Source organism: Chenopodium quinoa, unplaced genomic scaffold (assembly GCF_001683475.1).
Source record: "Chenopodium quinoa cultivar QQ74 unplaced genomic scaffold, ASM168347v1, whole genome shotgun sequence".
Taxonomy (NCBI): Eukaryota; Viridiplantae; Streptophyta; class Magnoliopsida; order Caryophyllales; family Amaranthaceae; genus Chenopodium; species Chenopodium quinoa.
Genome location: NW_018744593.1, coordinates 1,440,937 through 1,455,970, shown reverse-complemented (window position 1 = coordinate 1,455,970; position 15,034 = coordinate 1,440,937). Strand labels below are relative to the sequence as shown.

General features: G+C 34.0%; 1 protein-coding gene across 1 annotated transcript; it reads right to left on the bottom strand.

The window, feature by feature from the left end:
• Positions 1-11,086: 11,086 nt before the first annotated feature.
• Positions 11,087-14,126, bottom strand: LOC110699606 (arogenate dehydratase/prephenate dehydratase 6, chloroplastic-like). The gene is made up of 2 exons (XM_021877112.1): positions 13,082-14,126; positions 11,087-11,931 (listed from the first exon to the last, which is right to left on the bottom strand). Exons 1-2 carry the CDS (start codon positions 13,964-13,966, stop codon positions 11,494-11,496), a joined length of 1,323 nt encoding a protein of 440 aa, XP_021732804.1. The 5' UTR covers positions 13,967-14,126; the 3' UTR covers positions 11,087-11,493.
• Positions 14,127-15,034: the final 908 nt, after the last annotated feature.

Below are 15,034 nucleotides of genomic sequence, written 5' to 3'. Positions count from 1 at the left end.
CAGGTGTTGTCCACATTAACCTAGGCATTGTGTCCTGCACAGACACAGAGATGGTCGGATTTAGGGAGTTACAAGGGTGGTCCAAACACCCAGAGGCGGCACCTCTAGTCCTAGACTCAGCCGTACTAGGAGACCGGCTGACTACTGACCTAGGCTGTGCCGTGTGTGCTGATGGTGAATCCATTTTATTCAATGCTATATACACAAACGGTAAAGAGCAAGGGGAAGAGAGACGGTACCTTAAATGTGTTTTCTAGAAAGTCAAGCGTTGACCGGCTATAACAGATGGACTAGATATAAGGCAATTGTCTGAGAAATACACAGGCGGTTGTCGGATTCTCTCTCTCTCTCTCTCTCTCTAGAACGTTTGACTTTCTCTCTCTAGACTTTTTTTTAAAATGTCAAAAATGAAGGGGGGAGGTAAAATTCTATTTATAGAGGGGTAAATTCAAGGGCATCCCTGTAATTTCCCAGTAGGTGAACAATTAAAAACTGTTCACCAATGCCTAAGTGACAAGTGTCACAGGCACCACGTGGCACGCCACGTCACTCCTGTGAAGGGCAAATGTTTCGCGTAAAAATACCCAGGCCACGTGGCCTAATCAGAGGGTGACACGTGTCACCTTATGAGAGGTTTAAAGTGAACCAATCCCCCCAACTGACACGTGGCACTCCCAATCAACAGGGAAAAAGACGACCTAAAGGGCCCAATTCCTGAGAAAGCCGCAAAACAGTGCGGCCTACCAAATCTAGGTCAGAATGACCTTGGTAGGGGCACATTCACCAACAACCCTATAAATAGGGAGATTTCCCTCATTTTGGGGACACGTTTAATTATTACACACAATCAATTCTCTCAAAAACAAAGAAATCACCTGATCTCGGAATCCGAGAAAATCTACTTTTACTTTCCGTTTTTTTACATCACTCTGAACACTTTCTAATTTGATCGTCGGAGGCGGAACTCCGAACACTCGGAACTTCCATTGTTTTGCAGGTACAACCGGCGAGAAATCAGTTTTGGTGACGTAACTCTCCCGAGGGACAAAAAACTGCGAAACATGTTATATTTTTGTTTTTTTTTTTTAATGCTATTGTTAGCATCCTTTGCATGTTAACTTCAACAATAAATATTGTACGCTTGTTATGGAAAAGCAACGATAATTCTTTATATGTGAATCATTGTCATTAAGACAGAGAGAGCTTATAGAGAATTCACTTGCCAAGAAAAAAATTTAAAGATCAAAAGAAAACCAAGAGTGGGGCCAAATTAGAGGTTTTTGGGGGCACCCTAAAAAACGTAACTTAGTTTAATTAGAAGGAAGATGCATGATCCTCCCTCTATCAAATTGTATGAATTTGAGTTTATTCCCTGTTCAAATTTGAATTGAGCCATCAATGGGCTAACTCTAATGGTATATATTAATCATATTGGGAGAGAAAAGGTAAGTGAAACCCGCAAACAAATACCAATAATACTCTTATTTTCCGATATTTGTTCCGTATTTTCTATCTTTCAAATATCTACATCTTTTAATATCTCCTTACGCATTGAAGGCTCCACCTTGAAGACACAACCTACTCGATAGCTTTTCTAGTAACCTAAATCCAAAACCCAACCTAGATTCGTCTCTGTATCTCAATAATTGGAGGTTGTAATTAGAAAATCTTCAAGGTGCACTATGCACCACCTAAATAATGATCTACTTATCATGGCTTAAGCAATTGTAGGGAAACTATGCCACCTAATGTCGAAAGAGACGCAAACAAATTAATTAAGCAGAAAACAAAGATTGAGGTATACGTAGTCGAATTAATTACTAGATGCATCTAAGAGTTAGGTAAGACTGTAATATAATTCCAACACAATTATTCAAAATCCGAATTGTAGGCCATATACTCTTTTATTGCAATTAGATGCATAAATGCATTGCACCCTCATGTTGTAATACAAGTTGGATGTTAGCTAAAATGGGGGTATACTACTTATAATTTCTAATTTCTTTACTTACCAACCCTATTTTTATTAGTAAAATAATGATTCGTAGATTTATATAGTTTAATAGTTTTACCTACCCAACCATGATTTCAATTTAGTCTTGGTAAGAAAGTAGCACGTGTATGATAAAGGTTGATTAGAAAAAAAGTGTTTTTTTTAATAAAAAACACTATATTTAATCTCTACTTCTTATAAAGAGATAAGTGGTGAATTTGGTTGATAAACTTTGCTTTGCAAATTACCCCTTCTCCATTTATTAAACGAAAAATCCCCCTGTTTCATGATGATCTTCCCATTTATTAAAAGTTTAGTTGCCTTTTTATACTAAACCAACTTTTCATTAAAAAAAAATACTTATTTTGAAAAAATAATCCAAATTATATTTCCCAAAAGCCTTTATGACAACGCCATATCATATGAACGAAAATAGCAATTTTAATTTTTCTCCATGTTCTATATCTTAATAATTTAATACACCAAATTGTAATATTTTTTTTACAGCACGTCTTCTGTGTGGCTAGTCACATTGTGTGACCGGCTGACATACACCAAAACACTGATTGGGTAATCTGTGACCGAGTGACCCCTGATCGACCGAGTAACCCCTGACCAATCGAGTAGCCCCTGACCGACCAAGTAACCCCTAGCCACATATAAGACTTTGGGAAATTTTAGAAAATAACACAACAAAAAAACCCAAATTTTGATTATAACAAAAAAAAAAAAAAAAAAAAAAAAAAAAAAAAAAAAAAATTATTGTTACACCACAAAAAAACTCAAAATTTTGATTTCACCACCTCGTAACGGATTTTTGGATGAAATCCGTTAGTAGGGCCATAGATGACACGTGTCAAATGCTTATTGGTTTAAAAATAATAATTAAAAAAAATTAAAAAAAAAAGAGAAAAACCCTAAACCCAAAACCCAGCAAGCTCCACCACGGCACCACCTTCCCCAGCCGCGCCGAGAACCGAACCCAAGTCGTCGGCACTCCCTGCCCCCACCAATACCGCCGAAATCAGCCCTTACTCTCTTCCCCCTCCCCGAAAGCCACCCCAACTCCGCCTAGCTTCACAGATCCAATCACGAATTCACACCGAGCAACTCTGCAACCACCTCCGCGGGCCACTGCAGACAACCAATCCCACCTCTTCGAACCACCGTAAATACCGATTTGCACCGATTCGGTGGATTGTGGTTTGTATTTGGGGTGATTCGAAGGTCCTGGGGTTCGAATTCGTTGTGCTTGTGGTTGGTATTTGCGGTGGTTCGAATTGGTTGGGGTTTGGGGTTCGAATTGGTTGGGGTTTTGGCGGTTCGGCGACAGTGATGTTGCTATGGTAGGTGGTGATTTGCTGTGGTAAGGCAGGGTTGGGGTGGTTTTCGGGGAGGGGGGGGAAGGGAGGGTTTCGCAGGTTTTGGTGGGGCAGGAGTGCCGGCGGCTTGGATTAGGCTGTCGGCGGTGGGGGACAGGTGGTGCAGGTGGTGGGGTGGGCTGGGTTAGGTTGTTTAGGGTTTTTTTCTTTTTTTTTTAAATTTTTCTTTTTTTATTATTATTAATTTTTTTAAACCAATAGATTAGTGACACGTGTCTGTTGTGAGCCCCACTAATAGATTCCATCCAAGACTCTGTTAAGTGGTGGTGAAATCAATTTTTTGGTTATTTTGTGGTGTTATAATAATTTTTTTTTTTTTGTGGTATTATAATCAAAATTTGGGTTTTTTTGTAGTGTTATTTTCTAAAATTTCCTAAAACCTTTGTGTTATTTTTATTGTATTGCATTTCTCATTATTGTATTATACAAAGTACAAAGATTCCTTAGATGAATTTAATAAATAAATTTTTAAAAAAGCAATTCAATACAAGACCAATTTATATTGAACATGTATTAATTTAAAATTTTAACCATGACTCGGGCATTGTTGAAGAATAGACCTCCCAATTATCACCACATGTAAGTGTCCAACATTGGTTGGAGAAGAAAGAGTTAATCACTTTATAAGGCTAAAGGGCTACTCCTCCTATCGCCATATGGTTTTAGGATGGAAACTCCTTTGGACTTGTGAAGTGGACTCTTTCTCTTGGTTTGCAGGTGCGACCTTGACCCGTATTTAACATGGTATCAGAGCCAAACCCACAATATGGGACCCTAAATGGCTAAAGTTTACTAGGCCAAGAGTAGGTCCATGTGAGGGGGAGTAAAGAATGACTCTAGCCTGAAAAATCACATGAGACAAAGTTAAAAAGGGACCTTATATGTGAGGGGAATTGTTGAACAATAAACCTCCCAAGTATCACCACATGTAAGTATCCCACATTGGTTGAAGAAGAGAAAATTAATCACTTTATAAGACTAAGGGGCTATTCCTTCTATTGACATATGGTTTTGGGATGGAATTTCCTTTGAACTTGTGAAGTTGACTCTTTCTCTTAGTTTGCGGGTGCGGCCCAGACTCGTATTTAACAAACATCAACTAGTTAAATGATTATTAGTGCGTACATTAGTAATTTCATTGTTGTTGTGGTTATAAAATATTCCCACCCTTTTTCTAAACCCTTTTTTTTTCTACTCATTTAGTATAGATACCTACAATAAGAAAATTTGGGAAAAAATGAGAGAGAGTGTAAAAATAGATAGATACAGTAAAAGAGATGTGGTAAAAAAAAGGTTTTCCTTTCACTTTTGATTAAATGCAACAAATTTATTTTTCATCTGTTTTTTATTAATTACAATATCATAATTTAGAAATCAACTCTGTAACATTATATCATTTCTTTCTTTTACTAATCATATCCTATTTGCACTACTTTTTTGCATTTTCACTAATCCCTCCCGCACTTATAGTAATGAGTATTTTATCTATCACATGATTTCAGCCTTCAATATTGATTTTTCATTGGAGTATGTTTCAAGTCTAATACTACGTATTAAATGCAATTTTGCAATAGACTGTTTATTTGTAAAGGTATAGACGTTGTAAAAAAAGTTTTGCCTAAATGATCAGTTTCAGTTTGTTGAGATGGCCGAGTTGGTCTAAGGCGCCAGGTTAAGGTTCTGGTCGGAAAGGGCGTGGGTTCAATCCCACTCTCAACAAGTATCATCTATTTTTCTGATTTTATCTCAGCTTCTGTATTGTTTTTTTTCTTTGGGATTTTTGACAGGAGCTTCTGTTTAACTTTGTAAATAATAAAGTATTATATAGCTTCAAAACTCAATATCTTTCTTTGACAATTATTACATAACGGCCTTCGTATCAAATACGTAAATCATAATATCGGATCCCTCATGTAAAACCTTTATAATTTACTTACTTTAATAGCTAAAATAGAGGGTGATAACTTGCAAATAATATTCATTGTCGGTAAAAAAATGTAGTTGCTAATAATGGTAAAAAAATGTAGTTGCTAACTTATAGTCATGTGAACCAAGAATCTAAACACGCAACAGATTATTTATATTGCATTCATAAGTCATATACTCATATGAGTTGAGATATATATACTACAATCCAAAAGCCAAGTAGTTGGATGTTTAAAATGGTGCTTCTCCATACGGCTTGTTTGACATGTCATTCACATTGAAATTGAACATACCATTTTCATATATTAAAAACCTAAAACAATAACCAAAAAAAAAAAGTAATACTTCATAGAAACTTGTGGAAGAAAGGTTAACAAATTGGTGAATATTTTAATACATTCAAAAATGAGTTATGAATAAATCATAAACTATGTAACAAGGAGACTTGCTTAAGCTTCTTGCCTACCATACTAAGTTATATAATAAAAATATAAATAACCAGTCCAAAAGATTACATTGCTGTTGAAAATTTGAACATGTGTATTAATTTACAAAATTAGTTGGGAAAGCGGTAAGTATTGTTAGGTCATTTCGTCAAAGTGAAGAATTTAATTGGCAAATCAAGTTACATACGGTGTGGGAATTATTGACAATATAGTCATCACAAGATATTTTGTTGGAGTAGTCTTGGCTCGACTCATTTACACCCTTAATTCGGCTGGATGTTTATTTCTTTTCCCTTTATCATTAAAAGAATAAGTTGCTGATTAATTCATTCAAAAACCACAGCTAATAACATTTTCTACAGAAGGTTTTCTCTGTGTGTTGCTATCAGAGAAATTGTATATCCCTAACTTTGGGTGAGTGTGAAAGTGTTGAGAATGATGTATGTGACCAGGTCTTTTAAGTAAAAGGTTTTTGACAAATTTGTTTGATGTTGAAGTAATGATTTGTGCTGGCTCAAAGTTTACTCCATACGATCCTCCCAAAACAAATTACATCACTTTACGAACCCTTACTTTCATTTATAATATGGGACGGCAAACTTAGGTGACATTATAAAAATATATACTTGTATAGTTGTATATTAAGTTGAGTGAGGCAATGAACACATACAAGCTTCGTAAGCCAGGCTCCGATCTAAACTAATTTGTGATAATTGATGTAAGCTATCGATTTTATATGTTAGTTGATCTCCTGATTTTTCAATGTTAGACAACATCCCAACTCATATGTAGGTAATTTCTAACAATATAGCTAAACCATATTCATTTTATCCTTGTAAATTTATCCACACTCGAATATAGTACAAGTATCTCCCCTAAAAATTAGGAGTCTAATATAAATCAACGATCGAATTAACGTTGTTAAAATAATGGACATAAGCATTGTTCGTTAAAACACATAAGTTGATGGAGACTTGGAGTAGCATGCATTAAATTGTGTCTAGTTATTAGCTGTGAAGAATAAGAATTAAAGTCTGAGTAGTGTTTGATGAAGTCTTTGACTATTAACGATAATGTATGTAATTTATATATTTTATTTCTAAAATTATAGAAAACTTGTAACATCTAAATTTATATTTCAAAAAGCTAATAATTTTTGCTTTTGCTAAAAACTATCTTCATTACTACAATGTCAAACACTCAAACTTTTGTGAATTAGTGGTTTCACTTGGTCAAACCATTAAAAATTACTTCAAAGCTATTAAAAAACATATCGAACATGCCAATAGAAACCTTATTACTACTTCCTTCGTCCCCTTTTGTTTTTGACGTGTGGAACTAGCTATTGGCCCTCGGGCGATACCCCAAATCATTATAAATTTGTAAATTTGATCAAAATTAAATTTAGAAGGTGTGTTCAACAATATTTATAAGTGAATAGAAATAAAATAATAAATTAAGATTAATGAATGCTAGTTTTATTCATTTTACTTTACATAATAATATAATAACTTATGTAAATATTACTCTTACTTTTTACTTGATTGGTATTAAATCTAGAAAATTAGCATCTAAGCAATCAACAACCATTAGTGTGTGATTAATATCTTCCAAATTAAATTGTAGCTAGATGATTGTGCAATTAGTTAGAAGTTAAATTCTATGGGAAAACTAAATACAAAGGCTACACATTTAAACATATGAAGAGTTTTAGGAAGATAAGTGATGACACATAAGGTGACACAGCCAATGTGGCGCCAAAATCATATGGAAGAAACGATTACACATGGCGGTAGCATGTTGTCCTTTTGAGTTTTAATAATATTATAGATTATGTGCGATTATTAAGAAATTGTATAAAGTTGAGGTATATTGACATTAAATCAAGGCGACAACTCAGTTGGGGAGGGGGCTGCTGCCAGAGGAGGGGGAAAGGGAGAGGGGGGCTGGCTGGTGGTGGGGTGGTAGTTTATTATTTTTTAAAATTTATAAAATTAATTTAATTATAAATAGTTAAGTGAGAGTTTGAGAGTAATTAGAAGAAATTAGAGATTAATTAAGTGAATTAGTGAGACTAGGTTGTTTGAAACAAAAAAAAATTAATTTCAGGTTTTCTTACGATATAACTTTTAAAAAGTTTTTTTTTTCAGAAAATGATGCATTTAAAAGGTTTTTTTTAACAAATTTTCCAATATTGTCTGCAAAATGAACAAAGATGTTTCCTTTGAAGTACGAGTACTCTGGTGGTACTCAGAAAATATGGCAAAGCTAAAAAAAAATTAAGTACTAATATTTTATTGTCCTCATTTATTAACATGGAGTACTTGTATTAGTTGTATCAAGTAAATTCAACCATATAGTACCATAATAGTAGTAGTATCTTTTGCAGTTCTGTCAAAAGATTTGCACTCATCCAAAACTTCATTTCTCTCTCCTTTAGATTAATATTCTAATATCTGACATTAATAATCTAATATTTAACATTAATAATCTAATACTCTAATATCATATATTAGATCATTAATATTGTCAGATATTAGATTATTATTAATGTCAGATATATTAGACTCACCGTAAATCCGACACACCCAATTTTTTTGATGATTGAAAGTCTAATTCTAGTTTGAAAAAAAAACAAGAAAAAAAAAAAAAAAAAAAAAAAAAAGAGAGAGAGAGAGAGAGACAGAGAGAGAGAATATTGTACATGTGGAGTAAAGAAAGTAGAGAGAGATGAGGGAGAAAGTAATAATGAGTGTTGAAATCTAATTAAAAAAAAAAGAATTTTATAAATGTTACAATTGCACATGAAAAGTTGATGATAATTGAGGATTTAAATTATAAAGCAACGGTTCTTTTGTCCAAAATTTATAACTTTAAAAGGAAATATCCTAGATGTAAAGAATAAAAGAGAACAGTACATTCTAAATGAAAACGTAAAAAACTAAAGGGAACAAATGGAGTACATCAATTGTAGTCCAAAAGATAAATCATACATTGATTGTGCTTTAAATTCGTAAATAATTAATCATCTACTCACTACGTACGTCAAATAGTCAATGTCAATATGTTTTTTTCAAAAATATAAATAATTTCAGTATATAGGCCTCAATATACCATCTCTGACAATGTCATGACAAGTCTTTAGACTCAAAGCTAATCTTACTCTTAGATTTTAAACGCAAACAAAACATCTAAAACAAAGAATATATTTTCATCTAATCTTTAATTTTCATTGTTGATTATACTTATGAAGTTATGAAAGTGCCAAATAGTCTCATAAATTATGGTGGTTCACTCAAGTAGTCAAGTGAATCCCAAAAACCAAGATAATTTGTTAAATTTTTGACACGTTTCCAGTACGGCAATACGGCATATACTTGCGTATATCCGCAAGCATTTTGATATTTTCCTCTTGAAATTAATAATTAAATAAATAATCAATGCACATATTTTTTGATAGGCTTTAGGCGTCTAGCTTCAAAAATGTTAAAAGGTCATCTCAAGTAGTAAAAATTTAAGTGTATGGTTGAGATCTAAAAATATGTTATCCAACAAGAAATATTTCACTAGAAAGAGAGGTGAACAAGATTTACACCCGTAATCTTTGTGTCACGTTAGCTCTAATACCATATTAAAGGGTCATTTTAACCAAAAGGTTAAGCTGATGGTTGCACTCCGGAAATATATTTTTTACTTTATCAAGAAATAATAAGTTGTAATTTAGTGATTAGAAAAATATGAAAAAATTTCATAGTATAAAATTACCCATTAATACAAATATAATGAAAAGCTTATTTTGATAATTTTTTGATTAATGTACAAATAAGATTAAAGTTTAATAAAATCACAAAACTAAATGAGATTATTATTAAACTAGAACCGAAAAATTCATATTATATTAGAAAAATTCGTTTCAGATTAGATTAACTAAACATGATTTTAGATAGTTGGCTCTACACAGTTCACAATATCAAGTTATTATTAATATAGTCGTCTATCATTTCTTAGACAAACGTATTAAGGAATATGTCTTAACTTACATAGTTATTAGGGAAGATTTTCTTACACTAATTTGATAAAACATTTAAATTAAAGTTGGCAAAATAATGTGTGCATTTCGTGTGTGGTTCATTATTTATAATGGGATGACATTTTACTAATCGAGGGTCTACTTCTAATTGGTTAACCATAAGTTATGCTATGTTCACTCACCTTAAAAAAATAATATTCAGTAAAAATAATTTCAGTTTAGCAAAAATAAGTTCAGTTTAGTAAAAATAATTTCAGTTCAATAAAAATCAGTAACTGTAAAGAGGAAATATAACATGAAATCAATAAAAATAATTTCAGTTCAGAAAAAATAATTTCAGTTCAGTAAAATTAATTTGAGTTCAGTAAAAATAATTTAAGTTCAGCAAAAATAATTCCAGTTCAGTAAAAATAATTTCAGTTCAGTAAAAATGTTGGAGTTGGAGTGAGATGACCGCCAATCAAGATCCTATCTATACTATATACTAAAGTAATCACCATACTTATCCCTAAAGTACGCATGTCGCATTCATCACAAAAAAGTTCCCGCCAAATTTTTTTTATTTTTTATTCTTTTCCTTAAAAAATAACATGATAAAAAAGTTAATGAATAAATACTTACAATAATGAATAAAAAATGTTTGAGTTAGTAATGCAACCGGAAAGGTTTTATCTCAGGCTTAATCGGGTTAGTTTGTCCGACCGAGCATGTGAAAGTAACTCCTTGGTTGAAAACTCATTATTGTACAACTATCCGCTACATAGTCGTGTACCTTGTACTACATGACCGTGTGATATACATGGTGTGTACCTTACTCTACATGGTCATGTGGCTTTACAGACGAACCTATCTACACGGTTGTGTTCCCTCTTCTACATGGCATTTTATAAATACAAACACGAGTCTCTTCAATGTGACTACTTTTGAAAAACCATAAACACATTAAACACAAACCAACCCTTTGAGCTATTTAAAATGGCTTTTGAAATTGGTTGTTTAAGCTGGCTTTTTCGCTGAATGAAAAACCAATTACCAAACACTTTATTTGGTTGTTTGACCACATAAATAAAAAAGCCAAAACCAAAGCCAAAAGCTAATCAAAAAGCCAACTACCAAACATGACCACCGTCTCTCATGAAATATTTCAGATAAATAACATCTTTATTTTTCAACTTGGTTTATATGAGGATTGAGGAGGGACAATATTTGGTAGAAAAGGCAAATTTATAGATGCATTGAAATGAGAATATGAGATTTTGTCTTGCTTAAAAAAAAAAAAAAAAAAATGAATATGAGATTTTGTGGGTCATAAATCAAAAATATATTTACATATATAATTTCAAAAAAGAAAATTTAAGGGGAAAAAAACATATTTAAAAAAGAACGTGGTACATCGTGATCACAATCACCATCTTCTAAATGTACATTTCTCAGTCTCGCCAACCATTTCCACCATCATCAACTGGTCCACCACTACTCCATCCTTTTCATCAAGGAATTATAATAATTCCAAGAAATTTAAAATATAAACAATTCTAAATAATCTATTTATATCTAAATAAATAAAATAATCCTGTTTTTCAAGGACAAAATTAAACAAAATAAACAGTTTTCGTTTCCCTTCTTACATAATTCTTTCATCCTCTCCCATCTTGTGGCGGATGAAGAGGATTATGAACACAAAAGCACTAATTATTGTTTTTATTACCATTATCATTATTGATCTTCGGAACGCGACGGCAACCACGGTGACATATCCATAGGATAACTCCCCAAAACCCTTAAGAATGAAGTGAATTCCTGAACCTCAGCAAGGGCATTTTGAGCTCTTGGCTCGGCCATAGACGCCTCAAAGTCAACGTAGAACATGTACTCAAAATGCTTAGCCGTCCCCACATTGGCGTCATCCACGAGCCTAATAGGCCGGTGGCGGTGGGGCCTGCTCTCAATCTTCGTAAGGCTAATGTTCCTAAAGGCAAACGCCGAAAGAACCTTGAACAAGGATGAGGTTCCCTTACCCTCCCCGTTGTCATGGGTTGCAAACACAATACTCGTCTTAAAAGGCCGGTCGGTTCGGGGAATAATCGGCTCCCGTGCTAACATAACAAACCGGGTCACATTCCCAGAGTCATCTTGTATACCATCAGCCAATATCTGTAACATGTGACAAAAATTAAATTAATATCATGATTCATATTTAGTAGGTCAATTTAGATCAACCAAATTTAATTTGTATTTTTTGGAGCGTTCGGTAAGAAAGGTAACATGCGCAATCGGTATCTGTCTATCTGTCATGGCTAAAATGCATCCACTACTATTAATCGATCTATATTATTCATTGAGGAATTCTTTTAATTTTTATTTCTTTTTTGAATTTAATCAATTAGATGCCAAAATACGTGGGGGCAAGTCTACTTGTTAAATATAGAAAAATTAGTGTCGATTCTTCAACAACTAATTTTTTTTCTTTTAGGAAAATGATTGCCAATTTGCATAAATATGAATAAATAAAACTTGTACATAATAGACCAAGTAGTTGAGACATAGTCTAACAGTATGGTTGGTCAATTATGATACATAGTAGATGACGAAAGGTGTTTTCTAAAATGCTTTTCACCTTGTGTCAAAAATTTCTTTTTACCTCTAATCAAAATAAAGTCTATTTTAACTCGTAAACGTGCTCGAGTTGTGCATGAGCATTAACGAAATTAGACAACAAAATCACACGTCATTCTATGTTAAATCATTCTACGTTTATTAAACATAACATCTTAAATTGCTTATCGATTCTTATATACAAAGTAAGTTTTTGTTGATTCTTATTTCAACTAATCTAAACTTAATGTCATAACATAAAAACTTCAACGATTTTATAACTTTTCCTTTTTCGTACGGAGTAGGTGAAAAGAACAAGTTCATACGTTACAATTAAGGCAATAATAGAACAAAAGCAAAACACATGGTTCACGATCACCCACAAGCACAAAATTCTATGGTAGTTGGCTCCCTTACCATACAATCATACATGACTAAGTTTCATTTTAATTCCCTAATTAAATAAATCATAACAACATGCTATTTACCTTTGACAATTAATCAATAATTATCTTCTTTAAATCATCATACTCCCACCTAAATTCTTATTATTTGATAATGATAGTCCTTTCACTACGCTAACAAGCTAACATTTTCGATCTTCAATTATTGTAACTTACTAAAATAATCTAAAACTACCGCATAAGTAAATAAAGTTAAAACGTGTCAACTAGTATAAAATACAGAGCACAAGGTAACGCGATAATACCTGCAAGCCGTAAAGATCGGCGGCGCGTGCGGAGGCGATAGCGGCGGTATCCCTCAAACTCTGGGTAGCAACATACTCAGCAGCACCAGCAGTATCATCAACAGCTTCCCTAGTAACATTCAACCCTAACTTAGTCAACGTATGTTCACACTGAGCAAGCGCTTGAGGGTGTGAAATAACGCGCGTGAGATACTCTTTCCGAACCCCAGGCAACGCCAACAAGCAATGGTGCACCGGAAGTTGAACCTCACCAACAATATGCAACCGATGCCGAAGCAAAAGATCATAATTCCGATGAATCGAACCACCGAGCGAGTTCTCCACCGGAAGAACAGCACGATCGGCGATCCAAAGCTCGACCGCTTGAAAAGCGACTTCGAATTGATCGCAAGGGATAGCTTCGCAACCAGGGTAAGCTTTTCCGGCGGCGGCTTCGGAGTACGCGCCGGGAACACCTTGGTAAGCGACGCGAAGAGTGGAGCCGTGCATTGGAGCAGGGGAGAAGTCGGTAGAGAGAGAAAGTGGTTTCGGAAGGTTGTTGGTTGTTGTTGCGGTGGTTGTTGCGGCGGCGGTTGAGACAATTGGGAGGAGATTTAGGGTTTTGTGGCCGTTTACGGTAGTGATTTCATCGGGTTTTTTGCCGGCGCCGCCGTCTCCGGCGGCCGGAGTTTGTTGCGAGGAGATGACTTTAGAAGCGAGTATTGCACACGAGCTTTGCCAGTCGGCGCGTGTGCCGGAAACGGCGCCGTTTCGACCGAAGGCGGAGCATCGGATGGTGAGTTGACTCGGGTGGAAACTGAGCCGAGTGGTTGTTGTGGTGGGTTGACGAGTTCGGAGTGGGTTTGGTGTGGCGGTGGTGGTTGGTAACGGAGATAACGCCTGCATTTTCGCCGGTTATTCTTTGTTTGATTTTGATGTAATGAAAATGAGAACAATAACAGTGCTAAAATGTAAAGATAATGTAATGTGCTGTTTATATTTTGTATAATGAAAGAAAAAAAAAGCTTGGAGTTCTGTAAAAAAGGAACTGCAAGCTGAGGGTAAAGGAAGAAGGGAAGGGGTTTATATATAAAAGAGGAGAGAGAAAAAAAGAGGGTGGATTGGTGAATGTGTGCGTGTAATGTGGTGGTTCGGTCAATCTCACACCTACCACCCTCTATTTCTTTTTTTCTTTTTTTTTTTAAAAAAAATATATTATTTCTGCCTTGTAGGAAATTTTCCTAAACTAGGACCAACTTTTTTTTTCCCAAAGTAAAATAAACAAAAAGTATGGTAGATTCTGTGCATCTACCTAGATTATGAGCAAAAAATATCTGTGTGGCAATGTGGTAAATTTGGTAATTGAGCAAAAGTAAATACAAGTACTTGTACTAGGAAAAGAAAAATTAACAACTATACGGGTACTACGGAGTTTATATATTTGGGGTTTGTAAGACCAGAATCATACTTTATTGAAAAAATTGTCAAAAAAAACCTTTTAAATATCTTATTCTACAGAGAAATTCTTGGGATTAAGGGTAAAAAGTTAAATCTAAAAAAAGCAATTATAAAAAATATTAAGGTAAAAAAAAAAAAAAAAAAAAAGCAAAACAAATTCTGCACAAAAACAACATGCCCTTTTCAATTTTTTGTTCAGTTTAGAACAAAAATTAATTTCTCAAAAAAGAAATTCTAGCAAATTGAGTTCTTCGTTCTGCTATTTCCTCAAATGGAGTTCTCAACATGTGACAAATTTTGGTGCCAAAACATGGCGGGAACAAACTGTTGATGTTGTTCTTGTTCTATCTTTTGTTGTTGATGGTATTTTTTTATGATACCAACGAACTTCTTGATGGTATTCATTTAGATACCAACAGCCCTTGATGGTATTCTCCAACAATTCTTGATGGTATTCCTTTAGATACCAACAGCCCTTGATGGTATTATCCAACAATCCTTGATGATATTCCTTTT

Bases quoted from the DNA above. Each gene is read 5' to 3' on its own strand.
- LOC110699606 (XM_021877112.1), bottom strand. From the start codon at position 13,966: ATGCAGGCGTTATCTCCGTTACCAACCACCACCGCCACACCAAACCCA. The intron at 11,932-13,081 runs GTATTATCGCGT...CACATGTTACAG, and splicing joins CCGATCTTTACGGCTTGCAG to ATATTGGCTGATGGTATACA.